At 50.2% G+C, this 18204-nt stretch overlaps 1 protein-coding gene across 3 annotated transcripts in view; it reads left to right on the top strand.

The window, feature by feature from the left end:
- The first annotated feature begins 7596 nt into the window (after positions 1-7596).
- Positions 7597-18204, top strand: part of Dock6 (dedicator of cytokinesis 6) — a 77370-nt gene continuing 66762 nt past the window's right edge. For all 3 annotated transcript variants that reach the window (XM_045142692.1, XM_004667472.3, XM_004667471.3), the window contains exons 1-3: positions 7597-7650; positions 16877-16964; positions 17540-17715. In XM_045142692.1, coding sequence (XP_044998627.1) covers positions 7607-7650; positions 16877-16964; positions 17540-17715 — 308 coding nt within the window. In that variant the 5' untranslated portion in view covers positions 7597-7606. The remainder of the gene's footprint in view (positions 7651-16876; positions 16965-17539; positions 17716-18204) is intronic.

Here is an 18204-nt window from a genome sequence, read left to right as displayed (position 1 = left end):
TTTTGATAACACTGGCAATAGCTGTTTCCAACTGTCAATGAAGAGGAATTTGCCATACATCAAATTGCCGAACTGTATCTGAAAAGGACAAATGTTTGTATTTTATGAAGTGAGTCTGGTGTCTCTTCTCTCTCAACCACAGTCCCTTATACCTGTAACTTGATGACCTCACCTGCTCTGAACATGCTTGTTGAAGAAGTGTCGCTCCTGGGCCACACCCCATATCCAGTCTTACCAGCTTTCTCTCCCACTCACTTCCCCTGCCTGTAGGCTCAGGGAGCTGTGGGCACGTACATTTGACTCCTTAGTCCCAGGAAGCCTCCCTGCATAAAAAATTCTTACTTATTTACTTTTGGGTGTGTGTAGTGCTGGGTATGGCACACAGAGCTTCATGCATGCCAAGTGCTATGCCTCTGAGCCACACCACCAGCCTCACTGAGGATTCTAGACAGGAGCTCTACCCCTGAGCCACGCCCCCAGCACTCACTGTGGATTCTAGGCAGGAGCTCTACCCCTGAGCCACGCCCCCAGTCCTCACTGTGGATTCTAGACAGGAGCTCTATCCCTGAGCCACGCCCCCAGCCCTCACTGTGGTTCTAGACAGGAGCTCTACCCCCTGAGCCACGCCCCCAGTCCTCACTGTGGATTCTAGGCAGGAGCTCTATCCCTGAGCCACGCCCCCAGCCCTCACTGTGGATTCTAGGCAGGAGCTCTACCCCTGAGCCACGCCCCCAGCCCTCACTGTGGATTCTAGGCAGGAACTCTACCCCTGAGCCACGCCCCCAGCCCTCACTGTGGATTCTAGGCAGGAGCTCTAACCCTGAGCCACGCCCCCAGCCCTCACTGTGCGTTCTAGACAGGAGCTCTACCCCTGAGCCACACCCCCAGCCCTCACTGTGGGTTCTAGACAGGAGCTCTACCCCTGAGCCACGCCCCCAGCCCTCACTGTGGATTCTAGGCAAGAGCTCTAACCCTGAGCCACGCCCCCAGCCCTCACTGTGGATTCTAGACAGGAGCTCTACCCCTGAGCCACACCCCCAGCCCTCACTGTGGATTCTAGGCAGGAGCTCTAACCCTGAGCCATGGCCCCAGCCTCACTGTGGATTCTAGGCAGGAGCTCTACCCCTGAGCCACGCCCCCAGCCCTCACTGTTGATTCCAGGCAGGAGCTCTACCCCTGAGCCACGCCCCCAGCCCTCACTGTGGATTCCAGGCAGGAGCTCTGCCTCTGAGCCACATCCCCAGCCCTCACTGTGGATTCCAAGCAGGAGCTCTACTGCTGAGTCACACCCTTAGCCCTTTTTTGGATTTTATTTTTTGCGGTAGGGTCCCAGTCTAGCCTAGGTGGACCTGGAATTCACCGTGTTGTCTCAGGCTGGCCTCAAACTCATAGCAACTCTCCTACCTTGGCTTCCCAAGTGCTGAGATTAAAGGCATGCTCTGAACAAAAAAAAGAGAATTTTGGTAAAGATTGGGTGTCAAGGATGGTGGTGCACACCTTTAGTCCAGCACTCTTGAGGCTGGGATAGAAGGATCACCATGAGTTCAAGGCCAGCCTGAGTCTGCAGAATAAGTTCCAGGTTAGCCTGCGCTCAAGTAAGAACCTACCTTGAAGAAAACCAAAACACAGATAAATATAACAATATAAGAAGCCCAAGGTGTGTGTGGAGGTTGAGGAGATGGTTCAGTGGTTAAGAGAGTTTTCTAATGGGCTGGAGAGATAGAAGGCCTTTGCCTGTGAAGCCTAAGGACCCGGGTTTGATTCCCCAGTACCCATGTAAGCCAGATGCACAAAGCAGCACATACATCTAGAGTTTGTTCGCAGTGGCTAGAGATCCTGGTGCACTCATTCTCTCTCTCTCTCTCCCCGCCCCCCCTCTCTTCTCTGTGTGTCAAATAAATAAATAAATACTGCTTTTTGAGCAAGCATGAGAGCGTGAAAGGGCCTGGGACCACTTGAGTTTGATTTCCAGGCACTCACATCAACAGCTGCACGTGGCTATGCATACCTATAGCCCCCAGTCCTGTGGTAAGCAAAGACTGGAGAATCCCTGGGGTTCACAAAAGCCGCAGCTGCAGCTTCCAAGAGAGACATGTGGATGAGTAACAGAGGAGGACGACTGATGTTCTCTAATCTGTGTTGTTGGTAAAGTGGTGAGCATAGCTCCAACCTCCCTCGGCCTCCACATGCATGTGTTTGGGGCACACTCATCCACACACACACATGCCACACCACAGCACTACACATGCACTTGCCTAGCACATATATGCAAGGCTCCAGATTCCATCCCTAATAGTACAGAAACAACAACAACAAAAAAGTGGAAAACACACGACTCTGTGTGCAAAGATCCACAGGCAGCTGCACCAGAACAGAAAGATACAAAGATGCATTTTAATGCTGCAGTGACTCAAGTCACAGGCTGACACAGCACTGAGCAGCAAACCAGGAGCGTAGACAAGCCAGGCCAGAACGGGGCCCCAGAGAGAACGCCGTCCTGGGGACACAGTGGGTGGGAACAGTGTTCTAGCAGGAGGGCACCGCACAGGCTGCAGCATGGATGAAGGTGCGTGCATGTGTGTGTGTGTGTGTGCGTGTGTGTGTCCAATGAAATTGAAATGAATGCTTGGCTTTTTCGTGGGTGGCTGGGTAATTGAACCCAGGCCAGCAGAATTTGCAAGCAAGAAACTTCAACTGCTGAAACATCCCAGCCCCAAAAGGAAACTTTTTTTTTCCTAAGGTAGGGTCTCACTCTAGCCCAGGGTCACCTGGAATTCTCTATGTAGTGCTTTTTTTTTTTTTTTAATTATTTATTTATTTGGGAGAGGGAGAGAGACAATGAGCATGCTAGGGCTTCCAGCCGCTGCAAACAAACTCCAGATGCATGCCCCACCTTGTGCATCTGGCTTACGTGGGTCCTGGGAAATCCAGCCGAGGTCCTTTGGCTTTGCAGGCAAGCACTTTAACCGCTAAACCATCTCTGCAGCCTGGAAACTTTTTTTTTTAATCAGAGAGAGAGAGAGAGAATTGGCACACCAGGGCCTCCAGTCACTGATATCAAACTCCAGATGCCTGTGCCATCTTTCTTGGGCGCCACCGTCTTGTCTGCCATTGTCCCGTGCGCCATCATCTTGTGCGCATGTGTGCCCGTGCCCATTACATCACCTTGTGCATCTGGCTTACCTGAGACCTGGAGAGTTGAATATGACTCCCTAGGCTTCACAGGCAAGCACCTTAACCACTAAGCCATCTCTCCAGCCCAAATTTTTTGTTTTTGTTTTGATACAGCCCAGGCTGACTTGGAATGCTCTAGTAGGTAAGGCTAGCCAAGTGCTTATCTTTCTGCACCCACCTCCCCAGTGCTGCATTACAGGCCTAGGCCACCACACCCCACAGGAGATGGTCTTCAGTTTCACTCATCTTTCGGACAGACGTTGAACTTGCCTGGCCATCCCCTTGGCTAGATCCACACACGTCTCACCCTTCCCCCAGCCTTGCTAGCATTCAGCTGTCTCCCACCAGGGACTGAGGCATTGGTCTCTTTCCTGATCTACCAGCCTTATTTTCAACCCCACAATATGTTCATCTCACAACAGCCATTGGAGGCCAAAGTCCCCTCTGTTTGAGCAGCTGTGGGGTTACCCTCCAGTCCCGCCCGGCTGAGTCAGGCCTGGCAGTGCCCTGGAGAGGAACACCCTTGCCAATCAGGTCCGACAGGCACCACATTGATGCTGGGTTTCAAGCAACTTGGGGAAGCACCTTTGTTTGAAGAGATTTTTGAGTCCTAGGCTCTGTACCTATCACAGACTTCTCCAGGGAATCGGGTCTCTGGGTTTACTTCCCCTTACCAAGGAGACTTCAAGAAGAAAAACAGAAAATCAAAAGCAGGGGCTGGAGAAATGGCTTGGCAGTTAAAAGCACTTTCTTTCAAAGCCTGTTGGTCTGGGTTCGATTCCCCAGTACCCATATAAAGCCAGACGCCAAGGTGATGCATGGGTCTGGAGTTAGTTTGCAATAGCAGGGGCCCTGGTGTGCCCCACACATATTTTCTCTCCCCCCTGCCACATATCAAATAAATAAAAATTCGAAAGAAAAAGAAATAAATGAAAATCAAAATCAAGACTCAGAATTTGAGGAATTTACCTTGGGTCACACAGCCAGGTCTGAATTTGGGACCCAGATTATATTTAGAGACAAATGTGTTGGGGTTCAAGCTGCTTGGGTGCAAATCTATTTTTTTTTTTTTTTTGAAGTAGGGTCTTGCTGTAGCCCAGGCTGACCTGGAATTCACTATGGAGTCTCAGATTGGCCTTGAACTCACAGAGATCCTCCTACCTCTGCCTCCTGAGTGCTGGGATTAAAGGCATGTGCCACCACATCCAGCAAATCTATTTTTTTAAGATTTTTATTTCATTTATTTGTTATTCTTATTTGTTTATTTGTGTGTGTGTGTGTGTGTGCATGCCAGGGTCTCTTGCAGCTGTGTTTGTGTGTAGGGGGGAGGGGGCAAGTCAGGACCTCTTGTGTATGTGTGTGTGGGCATGCCAGGGCCTCTTGCAGCTGCAAATGAAACCAGATCCTTGTGCTACTATTTCTATCTGGCTTACATGGGAAGTGAACCCAGGCTGATAGGCTTTGCAAGCAAGTGCCTTTAACCACTGAGCCAGTTCCATAGGCTCTTGGGTACAATTCTTATGTCTGACATGGGTTCACTAGGCACATAAGCCACATCCTTTCTCTGAGTTTCTCTAAGGCTAAAGAAGGACCAATGTTAGCAGTGGCATATAGGAAAGGACAGGTACCAGCAGCGTGTGCAAAGGCCCTGAGGTGAGCCATGTCCTAGTGTTCAGAGAACAGGTAGATGGAGTGGAATGAATGAGAGGTGACAGAGAGAGTAGGTAAGAGCAGGGGGTGACAGAGCAGATCATGCAAGGTCACAGAGGCTATGGGAAAGACTTTGATTTTGACCCCCCCATGTGAGGTGGGAGTCAAAGAGCGTTCTACATTCAGGACTGATGTGACTCAGGTGTTCCCAAGAGCACATAGGATGGAGGCAACAGCCCAACATGCCTTTAATTCCAGTACTCAGGAAGCTGAGGTAGGAGGATCACTGTGAGTATGAGGTTAGCTTGGGGCCACAGAGTGACTTCCAGATCAGCCTGGGCTGGAGGGAGAACCTGCCTGAAAGAAAGAAAAGAACAGGGAGGGAGGGAAAGAGAGAGGAAGGAAGGAAGTGACAGGAACTAGACATGAAGCATGAGAAATTTGCCCATCTGTATGTTCCCTGCCCAGCCCAAGAGGCAAGGCAAGACAAGACAGAGACTTCAGTTCAGCAGATGTAGGGTGATACTGGGCAACTGGGCGGGCTCCAGTGTAGGGTGATGGATAGAGTTACACTTGGCATCTCCCAAGCTAAAGTGGCTGGACTGCTCTGGGCAGGTGCATGGACTACTGACACCTGTGCGTAGGTCATGTGGGGACCATGAGGCAGTCAAGTGGAATCCTAGAGGACTCACCCACCATTTAGACTACCTGTGGCTTCAAGATCTAATACAGATTCTCTAGGTAATGGGGACAAGTCACTCTGTCTCTCTGGGCCTCCGTTTATTTATCTGTAGATGGGAGATCATTCCAGCATCCATGAATGGAATAAAGAATAGCACACACAACGCCTCTGAGCCAGAGGGATGTTCTAGGCTTCATATTTTCCCTAGAGTGCTTGTGAGCACTGATGCCTGGAAGAAGGAAGGTACCTGTGCAAAGGTCTGGAGGTGGAAAGGTGTTGGTACATTCAGAGATAAACAGGGCTGGGAAAGTCTGGAAAACTGTTGGTGGGAGATGGGCAACCCCTGCCCTCAAAGCCGTTTCCTGCCCCTGTTCCAGGTTTGGCCCCGCCTCTGCTCTGCGCCCGCTCCCCCAGCCTTTTTTTTTTTTTTGGACAGGGTTTCACTCTAGTCCAGAATGAACTGGATCTGGATCTCACTCTATAGCCTAAGGTGACCACAATCTCATCTTTCTACTTCAGCCTCCCAAGTGCTGAGACTAAAGACTGATCCATCATACAAGGCAAGGGAAGTGATTAAAGACCACAAAATTAGCCAAGACATCCCAGCTTCTTCCTTCTGGTGGACAGATACTTCCCCACTGGGCCAATCATGTCACGTTGCCAGCTCCTGGCACCTCAGAGCCCAGCCAGACCCCTTCCACAGAGACCGAGGGACATAGAGCCTCTATACATACGAGCCTTTTAAAAGTCCTCCTGTCCTATAGCAGAAAACAGGGGTCCCTGGCAATATGTACACAACACAGGCCATACGCAATACATAAGTAATTTTGGTTATTAGATGTGTGAATATTGATGTTATTTTTCCAGCCAGGAGTTGGACTTTGGACAGGGCTGACCCAAATGGCGGAGGGGGCGGGGAGGGGGGGGGTAATCCCAGACTTGGGAACTGAGTGTAAGGATAACAGTCTCCATGTTTAGGGAGAGCATAAAGAGAACCCCAGACATTCGGAAGGGTCTGGCCCCCCCAGCAAGACTCCGCCCACCCATGCCCTATCTATTCTTGCCCAGCTCACCATTCATGCACCACTCCCAATATAGGCCCCGGCCCAGACCAGACCCCTCCTCCAGCCCTACCTCCTCCTGCTGCTTGCCAATCAGCGCCTGCTTCATTTAAACCCCTGCCCTCAAAGCCGGCCCCGCCCCCTAGCCCGGGCCTGCCCCCTGTTCCAGGTTTGGCCCCGCCTCTGCTCTGCGCCCGCTCCCCCAGCCAGCCCTGCCCCTGTTCTAGAATGGGGCCCTCCCCCAGAGCAATCCCCCTATAGGGTCGGTCCCTCCCCATTCCATGATTGCCCACGCCCCCATCGCCAGCCCCGACTCTGTTCTACGATTGCCCCGCCCCAGCGCCAGCCTCCGCCCCTGTTCCCGGTTTGCACACGCCCCCAGGAGCCGGCCCCGCCCCTGTGCCAGGTTTGGACACGCCCCACAGAGCCGGCCCCGCCCCTGTGCCAGGACTGGTCCCGCCCCCCAGAGCCGGCCCCGCCCCTGCTCCCGGTTTGGACACGCCCCCAGAGCTAGCCCCGCCCCTGTTTCGGGTTTTGATACGCCCCCAAGATACGGCCCCGCCCCTGCTCCCGGTTTGGACACGCCCCCAGAGCTAGCCCCGCCCCTGTTTCGGGTTTTGATACGCCCTCCAAGATACGGCCCCGCCCCTGCTCCCGGTTTGGGCACGCCCCCAGAGCCGGCCCCACCCCTGTTCCAGGTTTTGACACGCCCCCAGAGCCTGCCCCGCCCCTGTTCTAGAGTTGGCTCCGCCCCCAGACCCAGCCCCGCCCCTGGAGTAGGCCCCGCCCCATTCCATGTTTGGCCCCGCCCCTGCTCCGTGATTGACCTCGCCCCTCCGCGTCTCGGCGATAGCCCCGCCCCTATCCTGTAGTTCGCTCCGCCCATCGCCGGCCCTCCGCTGAGGCTCCGCCTCCGTCCCTGGGCTGGCGCCGCCCCGGCCGGCGGCGCAGACCGAGGAGGCGGCCTGGCTGCGGCGGCGGCGGCGGCGGCGGCGGTGGACTGGAGCCGCAGCGCGCGGGTGGCGGGACGCGGGGCGTCATGGCGGCCGCCGAGCGCCGCGCCTTTGCGCACAAGATCAACAGGTACCGCGGCCGCGGGGACCTCCGGTCGCCTCACGTGGCCCCGCCCCGGGGCGGCCCTTCCCTTCCGGCCGGTCGCCTCCCCATCCAACTCCTTGGGGTCTGCCTCCACCGGAGCTGGGGACTTGGGAGCGCGATGGCGGCCGGGGTCCTCGCTGCGCCCAGGCGCGGGGCGTGCCGGGGGGCTTCCCAGAGGAGGAGCTGGGGCCGCGCAACGTGCTCCCCAAGGACCGGGAGGGGGGCGTGTTGGGGGCCGCGGACTTTCTGTCCCTTCTTCGGGGACCCCCGAGCAAGTTTCCCATGCCCTTCTCCTCCCCCTCCAGGGTTCGGTACCCAGCTGTCTATGAAGGAGAGTGTAGCTGGGGACAGCTCCCCACCTCTCTTGGCACCAGCTGGACGCGCCTCGCGTGGATGATGGCTGGGTGAATGGACGGAGTGGGGGCTGGGGACAGAGCCAGCTGGTGGGCAGACGGGGGAGGGGAAACGCGCCAGGCGCTGGGGGATCCATTTCCGAGGCCTCTGGGAATTGTGAGAGAAAGTCTGGGAGGAGGCTGTGAGACTCCTACGCTGAACACTGCAGTCTTTGCCACTAGGCTGAGTTCATAATCTCTAGTGTCCATTCTGCTGGCGACCTGCCCTGGCCACCCTCTGGTGGAAGACACCCTGTGGGTCCCCGACCTGGTAAGAGGCCCAAGGAAAGACCCCACTCTTAGAGGTTGATAGGTGATGCAGGCAACTGAGAAGCATGATAAAGTTGATCACATGTTAGAGAAAGGTATGATGGGAACTTCTCAGACAAGGACAGGAATAGGGAGATTGAGGGCTAATTAGGTGTGTGTGAAAGGGGCGGGGGTCTGATGAACCGGGAGGTATAGTTATGCACAGGCCTGAAGGAGGTGAGGGAGAGAGACCTGTTGCCTGTAAGTAAGAGAAGAGAAGTCCAAAACCCATGGACGGAAGGAATATGAATATGGCTCAGTGGGTAAATCACTTGCTGTTTTAAGGATGAAGATCAGAGTTCAGATCCCCATCCCCTCTAAAAGCTGGGCATGGTGGCACAAGCCTGCATTCCCAGCACTGGGTGGCTAGACTTGCTGGCTAGCTAGTTTAGGTACATTAGTGAGCCCTAGATTCAGTGAGAGACCCTTTCTAAAAGAATAGGGTAGAGGGTGGCTGAGGAAGGCCTCCTTCCCGCCATGTTGATCTCTGGCCTCTTTTTAGAAAAAGTATTTATTTATTTAAAAAAATTATGAGAGAGAGAAGGGGGGAGAATGAGTGCACTGGGGCCTCTTACCATTGCAAATGAACTCCAGACATATAAGCCACTTCATGCGTCTGCCTTTGTATGGGTGCTGGGGAATTGAACCCAGGCAGGCAGGTTTCACAAGCAAGTGTCTTTAATATCTGAGCCATCTCTTAAGTCCCCAACACCTGGCCTCTGTGTTCATACGTGTACACAAATGTGCATGCATACATATCACAAGCAACAGGAAGGACGAGAGAAGACATTCTGTGGCCACAAGGGGGAAAATACAACTAAACGTTGCAGGACCCTGTGCACCACAGGAAGAACTTTGACCTCTTCTAAGGACCGTGGGAGCCATGCAGAGTTCTGAGCTGGGAGGGATGCGGCCTAGCGCCTGAGGCAGAGCAGTTGGCCAGCGTTTCTGTGTCTCTCCGTGTAGGCCTCCGTGTCTCTGAACCTGCGATATTATGTGTGCTTTGGTGCTTCAGGCGCGGCTTCTGCTCAAGTGAGAAGGATCCTAAAGCCCTAGGGTACCATGAGCAAGTGGCCAAGGCTTGCAGGGTAGCTGTCTTTCTGCATAGACCTGGACCTCAGTTCACCTGTTCATCCAGTTGTTCATTCACAAATACCAGAATTACCTGAGCATCAGGTAGCCCCCAGGCTCCTAGTCAATTAAACAGGTTCCGCTTTGTTTTGTTTTTGTTTTGTTTTTTGTTTATGTTGCGAAAAATGATCTTGGAACTCCTGATCCTCCAGAGTGCTGAGATTACAGGGGTGTGCCACCATGCCCTGTTTATGCTAGGGATGGAACCCCAGGCTTTGTGCTTGCTGCTAGGCTGCACAAACTGCCCCCAAACTCGCAATAATCCTGCTCAGTGCCTCAGCTGGAATTAAAGGAGTGTGCCACCACGCCTGCCCCATCTTTTCTTTTTCTTATGGTTTTTCGAGATAGGGTCTTGCTCTAGCTTGACCTGGAATTTACTATGTAGTCTCAGGGTGCCCTTGAACTCACAGTGATCCTCCTACCTCTGCCTCCTGAGTGCTGGGGTTAAAGACATGTGCCACCATGCCTGGCTTAATTTTAACCATTTTTGTTTAAAAAAAATTGTATTTATTTACAACAGAAACAGAGTGAGTGAGAATGCATGCACCAGAGCTTCCTGTCGCTGTAAATGAACTCCTGACACAAAATGAACTCCTGACACATGCATTACTTTGTGCATCTGGCTCTGAGTGGTCATGGCCAGCAGGCTTTCCAAGCAAACACCTTTCACTACTCATGCCATCTCCTTTACCATTTTTGTAAAATATATTTTTATTTATTTGCATGTGTGTATGGATGTGCACACCAGAGTCTCTTGCTGCTGTAAACAAGGTCAGATGCCTGTACCACTTCTTCTCTCTTTTTTTCTTTCTTTGTGTTGTGTGCACTATTTTTTATGTCTGGCTTCACGTGGGTACTGGTGAGTTGAACCCAGGCCAACAAGCGTTGCAAGCAAATGCCTTAAACCATGAGCCATCTCCCCAGCCCCATTAGTACCATTTATTACAGACAAAATGAAATTTGGACACATGAGAGGCATGTGCTTGATTATTTTTACATAAGGAACTAAATCATGGCTGAAACTTTTTTGGCTTTTTTGTGCGTGTATCTGTTTGTGTCTACATGGACACACGAACATGCTACTATGCACATGTGGAGGCCTGAGGACAACCTAAGGGGGGTGTTCTCTCACCTTCTTTGAGGCAGGGTATCTCTTGTTTTGTCACTGTGTACACCAGACCAGCTAGCCTGTGAGCTTGGGAATTCTTCTGGCTCTGCTGCTTGTTGCCAGCGTCACGATGGGATCACAGACATGTGCCACTTTGTCGTGAGTCCAGCTGTATGTGGGTGTTGGGGAAGAGTGAACTCTGGTTGACAAGCTTGCCAGCAAGCACCTTTAACGACTGAGCCACATCCCCAGCCCAGACGCAATTGAAAACCAGCTTGGGCTTCACAATGAGTTCCAGGTCAGCCTGTGCTTGAGTGAGATCCTCCTTCAAAATAACATAAAAAATAAAAATAATAAAATAAAACATTCCAGTACAATGCAGTCTATAAAGATATACCACCCTGAATGTGCCCGGTCTCATCTGAAAGATGGTGGTAGGAAGATACTAAGTCTTTGTTTTCTTTAATTAAATAATTATATTTCTACAAAACAGAAAATTCTCTATGCACAGTAGAAACATTGAAATAAATAAAACAGTAATCTTGAATCTGAGTCGAGGAGTCCAGGCGGCATTTGTTGGCATGGCATGGTGTAACAATGTGGGCAGGGCACAGTGCATGTGTGGCTAGAGCCAAGGCTACAGGGAGGTTTCATGATGTAGCATGGGTGAACTTTGCTAGAAACACCTCAAATTTGTGATACATTTCATTTTGAAATTTTTTGTTTGTTTGTTTTTTGTTTTTTTTGTTGTTGTTGTTGTTTTTCGATGTAGGGTCTCACTCTAGCCCAGGCTGACCTGGAATTCACTATGGAGTCTCAGGGTGGCCTCGAACTCATGGCAATCCTCCTACCTCTGCCTCCAGAGTGCTGGGAATAAAGGCGTGCACCACCACGCCCGGCACTTGAAATAATTTTTGTTCATGACATATTTAGAAACCTTTCTCTGTTGCCAAATTATTTGTGACCCCATGTGGTATGGAAACCCACAGCTTGGGGCTGGGAAGATGGTTCAGTGATTAAAGGTGCTTGCTACCAAAGCCTACTGTCCCACATTTGATTCCTTAGTGCCCACTTATGGCCAGATGCACAAAGTGGTGCATGTGTCTGCAGTTTGTTGCGGTGGAAGGAGGCCTTGGCATACCCATGTGCACTTGCTCGCTCGCTCCCTCCTCCCTCCTTCCTTCCCTCCTCCCTCCTTCCCCCTCTTGCAAATAAATAAATAAAAGTATTAAAATAAAAAGAAACACACATGGCTGGAGAGATGGCTTAGCGGTTAAGCGCTTGCCTGTGAAGCCTAAGGACCCCAGTGTGAGGCTCGGTTCCCCAGGTCCCACGTTAGCCAGATGCACAAGAGGGCGCACGCGTCTGGAGTTCATTTGCAATGGCTGGAGGCTCTGGCATGCCCATTCTCTCTCTGTCTGTCACTCTCAAATGAATAAATAAAAATTAAAAATTAAAAAAAAAGAAACACTCAGCTCAGGAGCTGGGAAGATGGCTCAGTGAGTAAAGTGTTTGCTGTGCAAGCCTGGGGACTTTAGTTAGAGTTCCAGAACCCATGTAAAATGCCTATAATCCCGTTTCTGAGGAGGCAAGACAGGAAGATCTCTTGGAACTAGTCTAGGAGAATCTGTGATCTCGAGATGTAGTGAGAGACCCTGTCTCAAACAATAAGGTGGTAGGTTGGAGAGATGGTTCATGGTTAAAGTGCTTGCCTGCAAGGCCAAAGGACCCAGCTTCGATTCCCCAATACCCATGTGAAGAAAGCCAGATGTGGGGCTGGAGAGATGGCTTAGTGATTATGGTGCTTGGATTGCTGTGAGTTCGAGGCCACCCTGAGACTCCATAGTGAATTCCAGGTCAGCCTGGGCTAGAGTGAGACCCTACCTCGAAAAAAAAAAGGACCCAGGTTTGATTCCCCAAGGTGTAAGCCAGATGCACAAGGGGGCACATGCATCTGGAATTTGTTTGCAGTGGCTGGAGGCCCTAGTGCACCTATTCTGTCTCCCCCTCCAAATAAATAAATAAGTAAATAAAAATATTTTTTAAAAAAAGAAAGCCAGATGTACAAGGTGGTACATGAGTCTGGAGTTTGTCTGCAGTGGCTAGAGGCCCAGGCATGCCTATTTTCCCTTTCTCTCTCTCAAATAAATAAATAAATAAATAAAATATTTTTAAAATAAGAGGAAAGGAAGCTAAGTGTGGTGGTGCACACCTTTAATGCCAACACTCAGGAGGCTGAGGTAGGAGAAATCCATTCTGGAGCTACAGAGTGAGTTCAAGGTCAGCCTGGGCTAGAATGAAACTGTCTCAGGAGAAAAAGAGTAAAAATGATTGTGAGATTGCTCAGTAGTTAAAGGTGTTTGCTTACAGAGCCTGTCAGCCTGGGTTCAATTCCTCAGTGCCCATGTAAAGCCAGATGCACAAAGTGGGGCATGTTCTGGAGTAGTTCATTTGCAATGGCAAAAGACTATGGCATACCTCCCCCTCTCTCATAAATAAATTTTTTATATATTTTTTTGAGTTAGGGATTCACTCTAGCTCAGACTGACCTGGAATTCAGTCACAGGGTGGCCTTGAACTCATGGTGATCCTCCTACCTCTACCTCCTGAGTGCTGGGATTAAAAACATGTGCCAAAATGCCCAGCTCAAAATACAGATGTTTAAAATTTTTCCTTCATTTTTATGGGGCTGGAGAAATGGCTTAGTGGCTAAGGCATTTATTTGCCTGCAAAGCCAAAGGATCCCAGTTCGATTCTCCAGGACCCATGTAAGCTAGATGCACAAGGGGCCGCATGCATCTGGAGTTCCTTCGCAGTGGCTGAAGGCCCTGGTGCACCCATTCTCTTTCTCTCTCTCTCTCTCTCTCTCTCTCTCTCTCTCTCTCTGCCTCATCCTCTCTCTCAAATAAATAAATAAAATGTTTTTAAAAAACAATTTTTTTTTTTATTTTTAGAGTGAGAGAGAGAGAGACAGAGGGAGAGAGAGAATTGGCACACCAGGGTCTCAGGCACTGCAATGGAACCTCAGACACTTGTTCCACCTAGTGGGCATGTGCGACCTTGTGCTTCCCTCACCTTTTTGCATTTGGCTTACATGGGATCTAGAGAGTCGAACATGGGTCCTTAGGCTTTGCAGGCAAGCACCTCAACCACTAAGCCATCTCTCCAGCCCTAAATAATGTATTTTTTTAATTAAAAAAAAAAAGGAAGAAAAAACTGGGCATGGTGATTAGTCTCAGCACTTAGCAGGCAGAGGTAGGGGGATTGCAGTGAGTTTGAGGCCATCCTAGGACTACAGAGTGAGTTCCAGGTCAGCCTTGACTAGAGGGAGACCCTACCTCAAAAAAAGAAAAAAAAAAAAGCTAAACAAGAAACAGAAAAAGAAACTCATAAAAAGCTGTTATCTAAGCTGGGTGTGGAGGCACACACCTTTAATCTCCCAGCATTCAGGAGGCAAAAGTAGGAAGATTGCTGTGAGTTCAAAGCTACCCTGAGACTATGTAGTGAATTGCAGGTCAGCCTAAGCTAGAGTGAAACCCTACCTAAAAAAGCAGCAGCAACAACAAAACCCCGCTCTGGTTCAAGGCTGGAGAGATGTCTTAGCAGTTAAGGCGCTTGCCCAAGGTGATGTATGCACACAAGGTGGCACATATGTCTAGAGTTTGACCGCAGTGGCTAGAGGCCCTGGCGCACCAATTCTCTTTCTCACACTCTCGCTCTCTTTCTCATAAAACTTTTTTTGTTTTGTTTTGTTTTGGTTTTGTTTTTCGAGGTAGAGTCTCACTCTAGCCCAGGCTGACCTGGAATTCACTCTGTAGTCTCAGGGTGGCCTCAAACTCACAGCAATCCTCCTACCTCTGCCTCCTAGTGCTGGGATTAAAGGCATGCGCCACCACGCTCAGCTCTCATAAAACAATTTTTTAAAAGCTGTTTTCTAGGGGTTGAGGAGATGGCTCAGTAAAGGTACTTGCTTGCAAGCCTGCTGACCTAGAGTCAGTTCCTCAGCCAACCCATAAAGCCAGATGCACAAAGTGGTGCGTGTGTCAGGAATACCATCTACTTCCTTTGAGATAGGGTCTCTCATTAGCTTGGCACACACTGATTAGACAAGGCTGCTGGCCAGTGACCCCCAGGGATCCTCTTGTCTCTACCTCACTGATAGTGGGATTACAGGCTCACACAACCAGTTTTTATTTATTTATTTGAGAGGAAGAGGCAGAAAGAGAGAGGGAGAGAATGGGCACACCAGGGCCTCCAGCCACTGCAAACGAACTCCAGATGCATGCTCCTCCCTTGTGCATCTGGCTTACATGGGTCCTGGAGAAATGGGATCCTTTGGCTTTGAGGCAAATGCCTTAACCTCTAAGCCATCTATCTATCCAGCTCCAACCAGCTTTTCTTTACATAGGTACTGGGAATCCGAGCTCAGGTCTCATGCTCACTTATCCTATTGAACAATCTCCCCAGGTGATTTGTGTTCTTGTGGTGTTGGGGTGGCACCCAAGGCATTGTCATCTTAGGCAAATGCTGCTCCTCTGAGCTATGCCCTGGCCTGTGGTAGGCAATTGTAGCAAAGGATGCTGTGTATCTACACATACAAAGGTATAATAAAAACACAAAGTAGTGCCTAACTTACACAGTCTTAGGTTCAATCAACAGCACTGCAAAATAATAATAATGATAATCGTTGCAGGTGACAGTGATATTTTAGCTCCAGTGTAATCATTTACATTTTTTAAAATATTTTATATGTGTATGTATTTTTTAAATTTTTGTTTTGTTTTGTTTTTACATCTTATTTATTTGAGAGAGAAAGAGAGAATGTGCATGCCAGGCCTCCAGCCACTGCAAACAAACTCCAGACACATGCACCACCTTGTGCATTTGGCTTTACATGCATACTGGGGAATTGAACCTGGGTCCTTAGGCTTTGCAGGCAAATGCGCTAACAGCTAAGCAATCTCTCCAGCCTTATGTATTTTATTCTTATTTATTTTTTTAATATTTTATTTATTTATTTGAGAGAGGGAGAGAGAGAGAGAGAGGAAGAGTCAGAGAGAGAGAGAATGGGTGCCATAGATACTCCAGCCACTGCAAACCACTCCAGATGCTTATACCACCTTGTGCATCTGGCTTACATGGATACTGAGAAATGGAACCTGGGTCCTTAGGCTTCACAGGCTAGTGCCTTAACTGCTAAGCAGTCTCTTCAGCACCTGCCCTTTTTCCGGGGGGGGGGGTTCAAAGTAGGGTCTCATTCTAGCCCAGGCTGACCTGGAATCCACTTTATAGTCTCAGGCTGTCCTTGAAGTCACAGTAATCCTCCTACCTCTGCCTCCTGAGTCCTGGTATTAAAGCCGTGCACCACTTTGCCCAGCCTGTTAAAAGTTTTTAAAAAATATTTCCAGGGCTGGAGAGATGATTTAGCAGTAAAGGCACTTGCTGTGTGAGTACTGGGATTAAAGGTGGTCACCACCACGCCTGCCTGGGTATGCTTTTTGGTTTTTTTTTTTTTTTTTGGTTTTTCGAGGTAGGGTCTCACTGTAGCCCAGGCTGACCTGGAATTCACTATGGAGTCTCAAGGTGGCCTCAAACTCATAGCAATCCTCCTACCTCTGCCTCTGGAGTGCTGTGATTAAAGGCATGCACCACCCACACCCGGCTTTGGGTATGCTTTTTATTGTGAAAATTTCCAAGTGTACTGGAGAATTAGAAGCAGGAGGGAATGGGCCAAACACTCAGGCACCTTGATTTTAAGAGACTGAGGTTGGGGGTGTTGCTCAATGGTAGAGTCCATGCCTAGCATGTACAAGATTCCACTACAAAAAATTATTAACAGAGAGAATGAGTATGGACATCCCAGGGCCTCTTGGTACTGCAAATGAACTCTAGACACGTGTTATTTTGTGCATCTGGTTTTATGTGAGTACTGGGGAATTGAACCAGAAGCCTTTGCAAGCAAGCACCTTTAACTTCAGCCATCTCCCCATTCCAGTGCCTGTCTTATGTAGGGCTTCAAGCATGCTAGGCAAGCACTCTGCCCTGGCAGCTTGTTTTGGTTCCTGTATTTTATATATCTTACTCTGTGTGGCTAGAGATGGAACCCAGACCTGGCACACTGCAGGCAGACATTCTGCCGCTGTCCTCAGCCCCTCGCCTCTGAACTTGTTTGCTTGCATTCTTCTGAATGTATTGCCCCAAACCGTGTATTTCACAACCTCACTGTCTTGAGTTTTCCATCTTTCCAATGTCCCCTTTCTTGTCCACCCAGGACAGTGGCTGCTGAGGTGCGGAAACAGGTGTCCCGGGAACGTAGTGGCTCGCCACATTCCAGCCGACGCTCTGGCAGCAACTTAGGAGTGAGTCTCTCCACCACAGCTAGCAGTGTGCCTCCCTCTGCTGCCCAGACCCTTTGTCTATCCCGTAGGAAAACACCGCAGATAGGCTGCTGCCATTGACAGGGAATAGGAGGGATCCTTGGCCAGATGCCAGGACATGTTCTGGGTGGCCTACTGAAGGTTCCTGCTCTCTGGACCACCCAGATGTGGCCAGAGCTGGCGGATTGGAGTGACTTCCTGTTGCCCAGGGGAAGAGGTGGGGCCATTCTTGCACTGGGGCCTCAGGAATTGTCTGTCCATTCCTCCCACCATTGGATTCTTTCCTCTGTGGACAGCAGGGTGTGATTTCCTTCCTGGAGCCCCTGGTGGGAGGGGTGTGGCCAGCCTAGTTGCTGTGGAAATTCTGAGGTCACCCTCCGCCTTCCACTGTTCCTCCTCTGCAGCTCCAGTCCCCTCCCTGGCTCCCACCGCCCTTCTATTCCAGTCTAAAGCCAACATGAGTCCACCTTACCTTACCTTACCTTGCCTTGCCATCCCACCCTGCCCTGCCCCAGCCTCCTCACCATTGGGTTCACGGCCACTTTGCTTCTATGCAGGTCCCCCTGACAGAGGTCATTGAGCCTCTGGACTTCGAGGATGTACTCCTGAGCCGGCCACCAGAGGTTGAGCCTGGTCCCCTCAGGGACTTGGTAGAATTTCCAGCTGATGATCTGGAGCTGCTGCGGCAGCCCCGAGAATGCCGGACCACAGAATCTGGGATCCCAGAGGATGGGTGGGTTCTACCCCCCACCTCCTCTCCCAAAATCCCATACTCCAAATTCAATGCCAGACTCCTGGATGCACTGTGTGACTTTGGACAAATTATTCTCCCTCTCTGAGTCTCCATATCTTTGATATTTTAAATTTTTTTTTTATTTATTTACTTGTGAGGGCAAAAAGAGAGAGAATGGGCTCCAGTCAGAGCTTCTTGCTGCTGCAAATGAACGCCAGATGCATGTACAACTTTGTGCCTCTGGTGCTTGTGGGTACTGGGAAGTCAAATCCACGTTGGCAGGCTCTGCAAGCAAGCACCTTTAACCACTAAGCCATCACCTCAGCCCTGTTTAGTTTTCTTTTTTTCTTTTTTTTTTTTTTTCCCAAAGTAAGGTCTCGCTGTAGCCCAGGCCAGCCTGGAATTCACTATGTAGTCTCCATGCCCAGCTAATAATAAAAAGAAAAATTAGTAAGAAGTAGTGATGCATACCTTTAATCTCAGCACTCA

This window comes from Jaculus jaculus, chromosome 2 (genome assembly GCF_020740685.1).
Source record: "Jaculus jaculus isolate mJacJac1 chromosome 2, mJacJac1.mat.Y.cur, whole genome shotgun sequence".
Lineage (NCBI taxonomy): Eukaryota > Metazoa > Chordata > Mammalia > Rodentia > Dipodidae > Jaculus > Jaculus jaculus.
The sequence above is the reverse complement of the archived record's forward strand: the minus strand, read 5'-3'. Positions and strand labels throughout refer to the sequence as shown.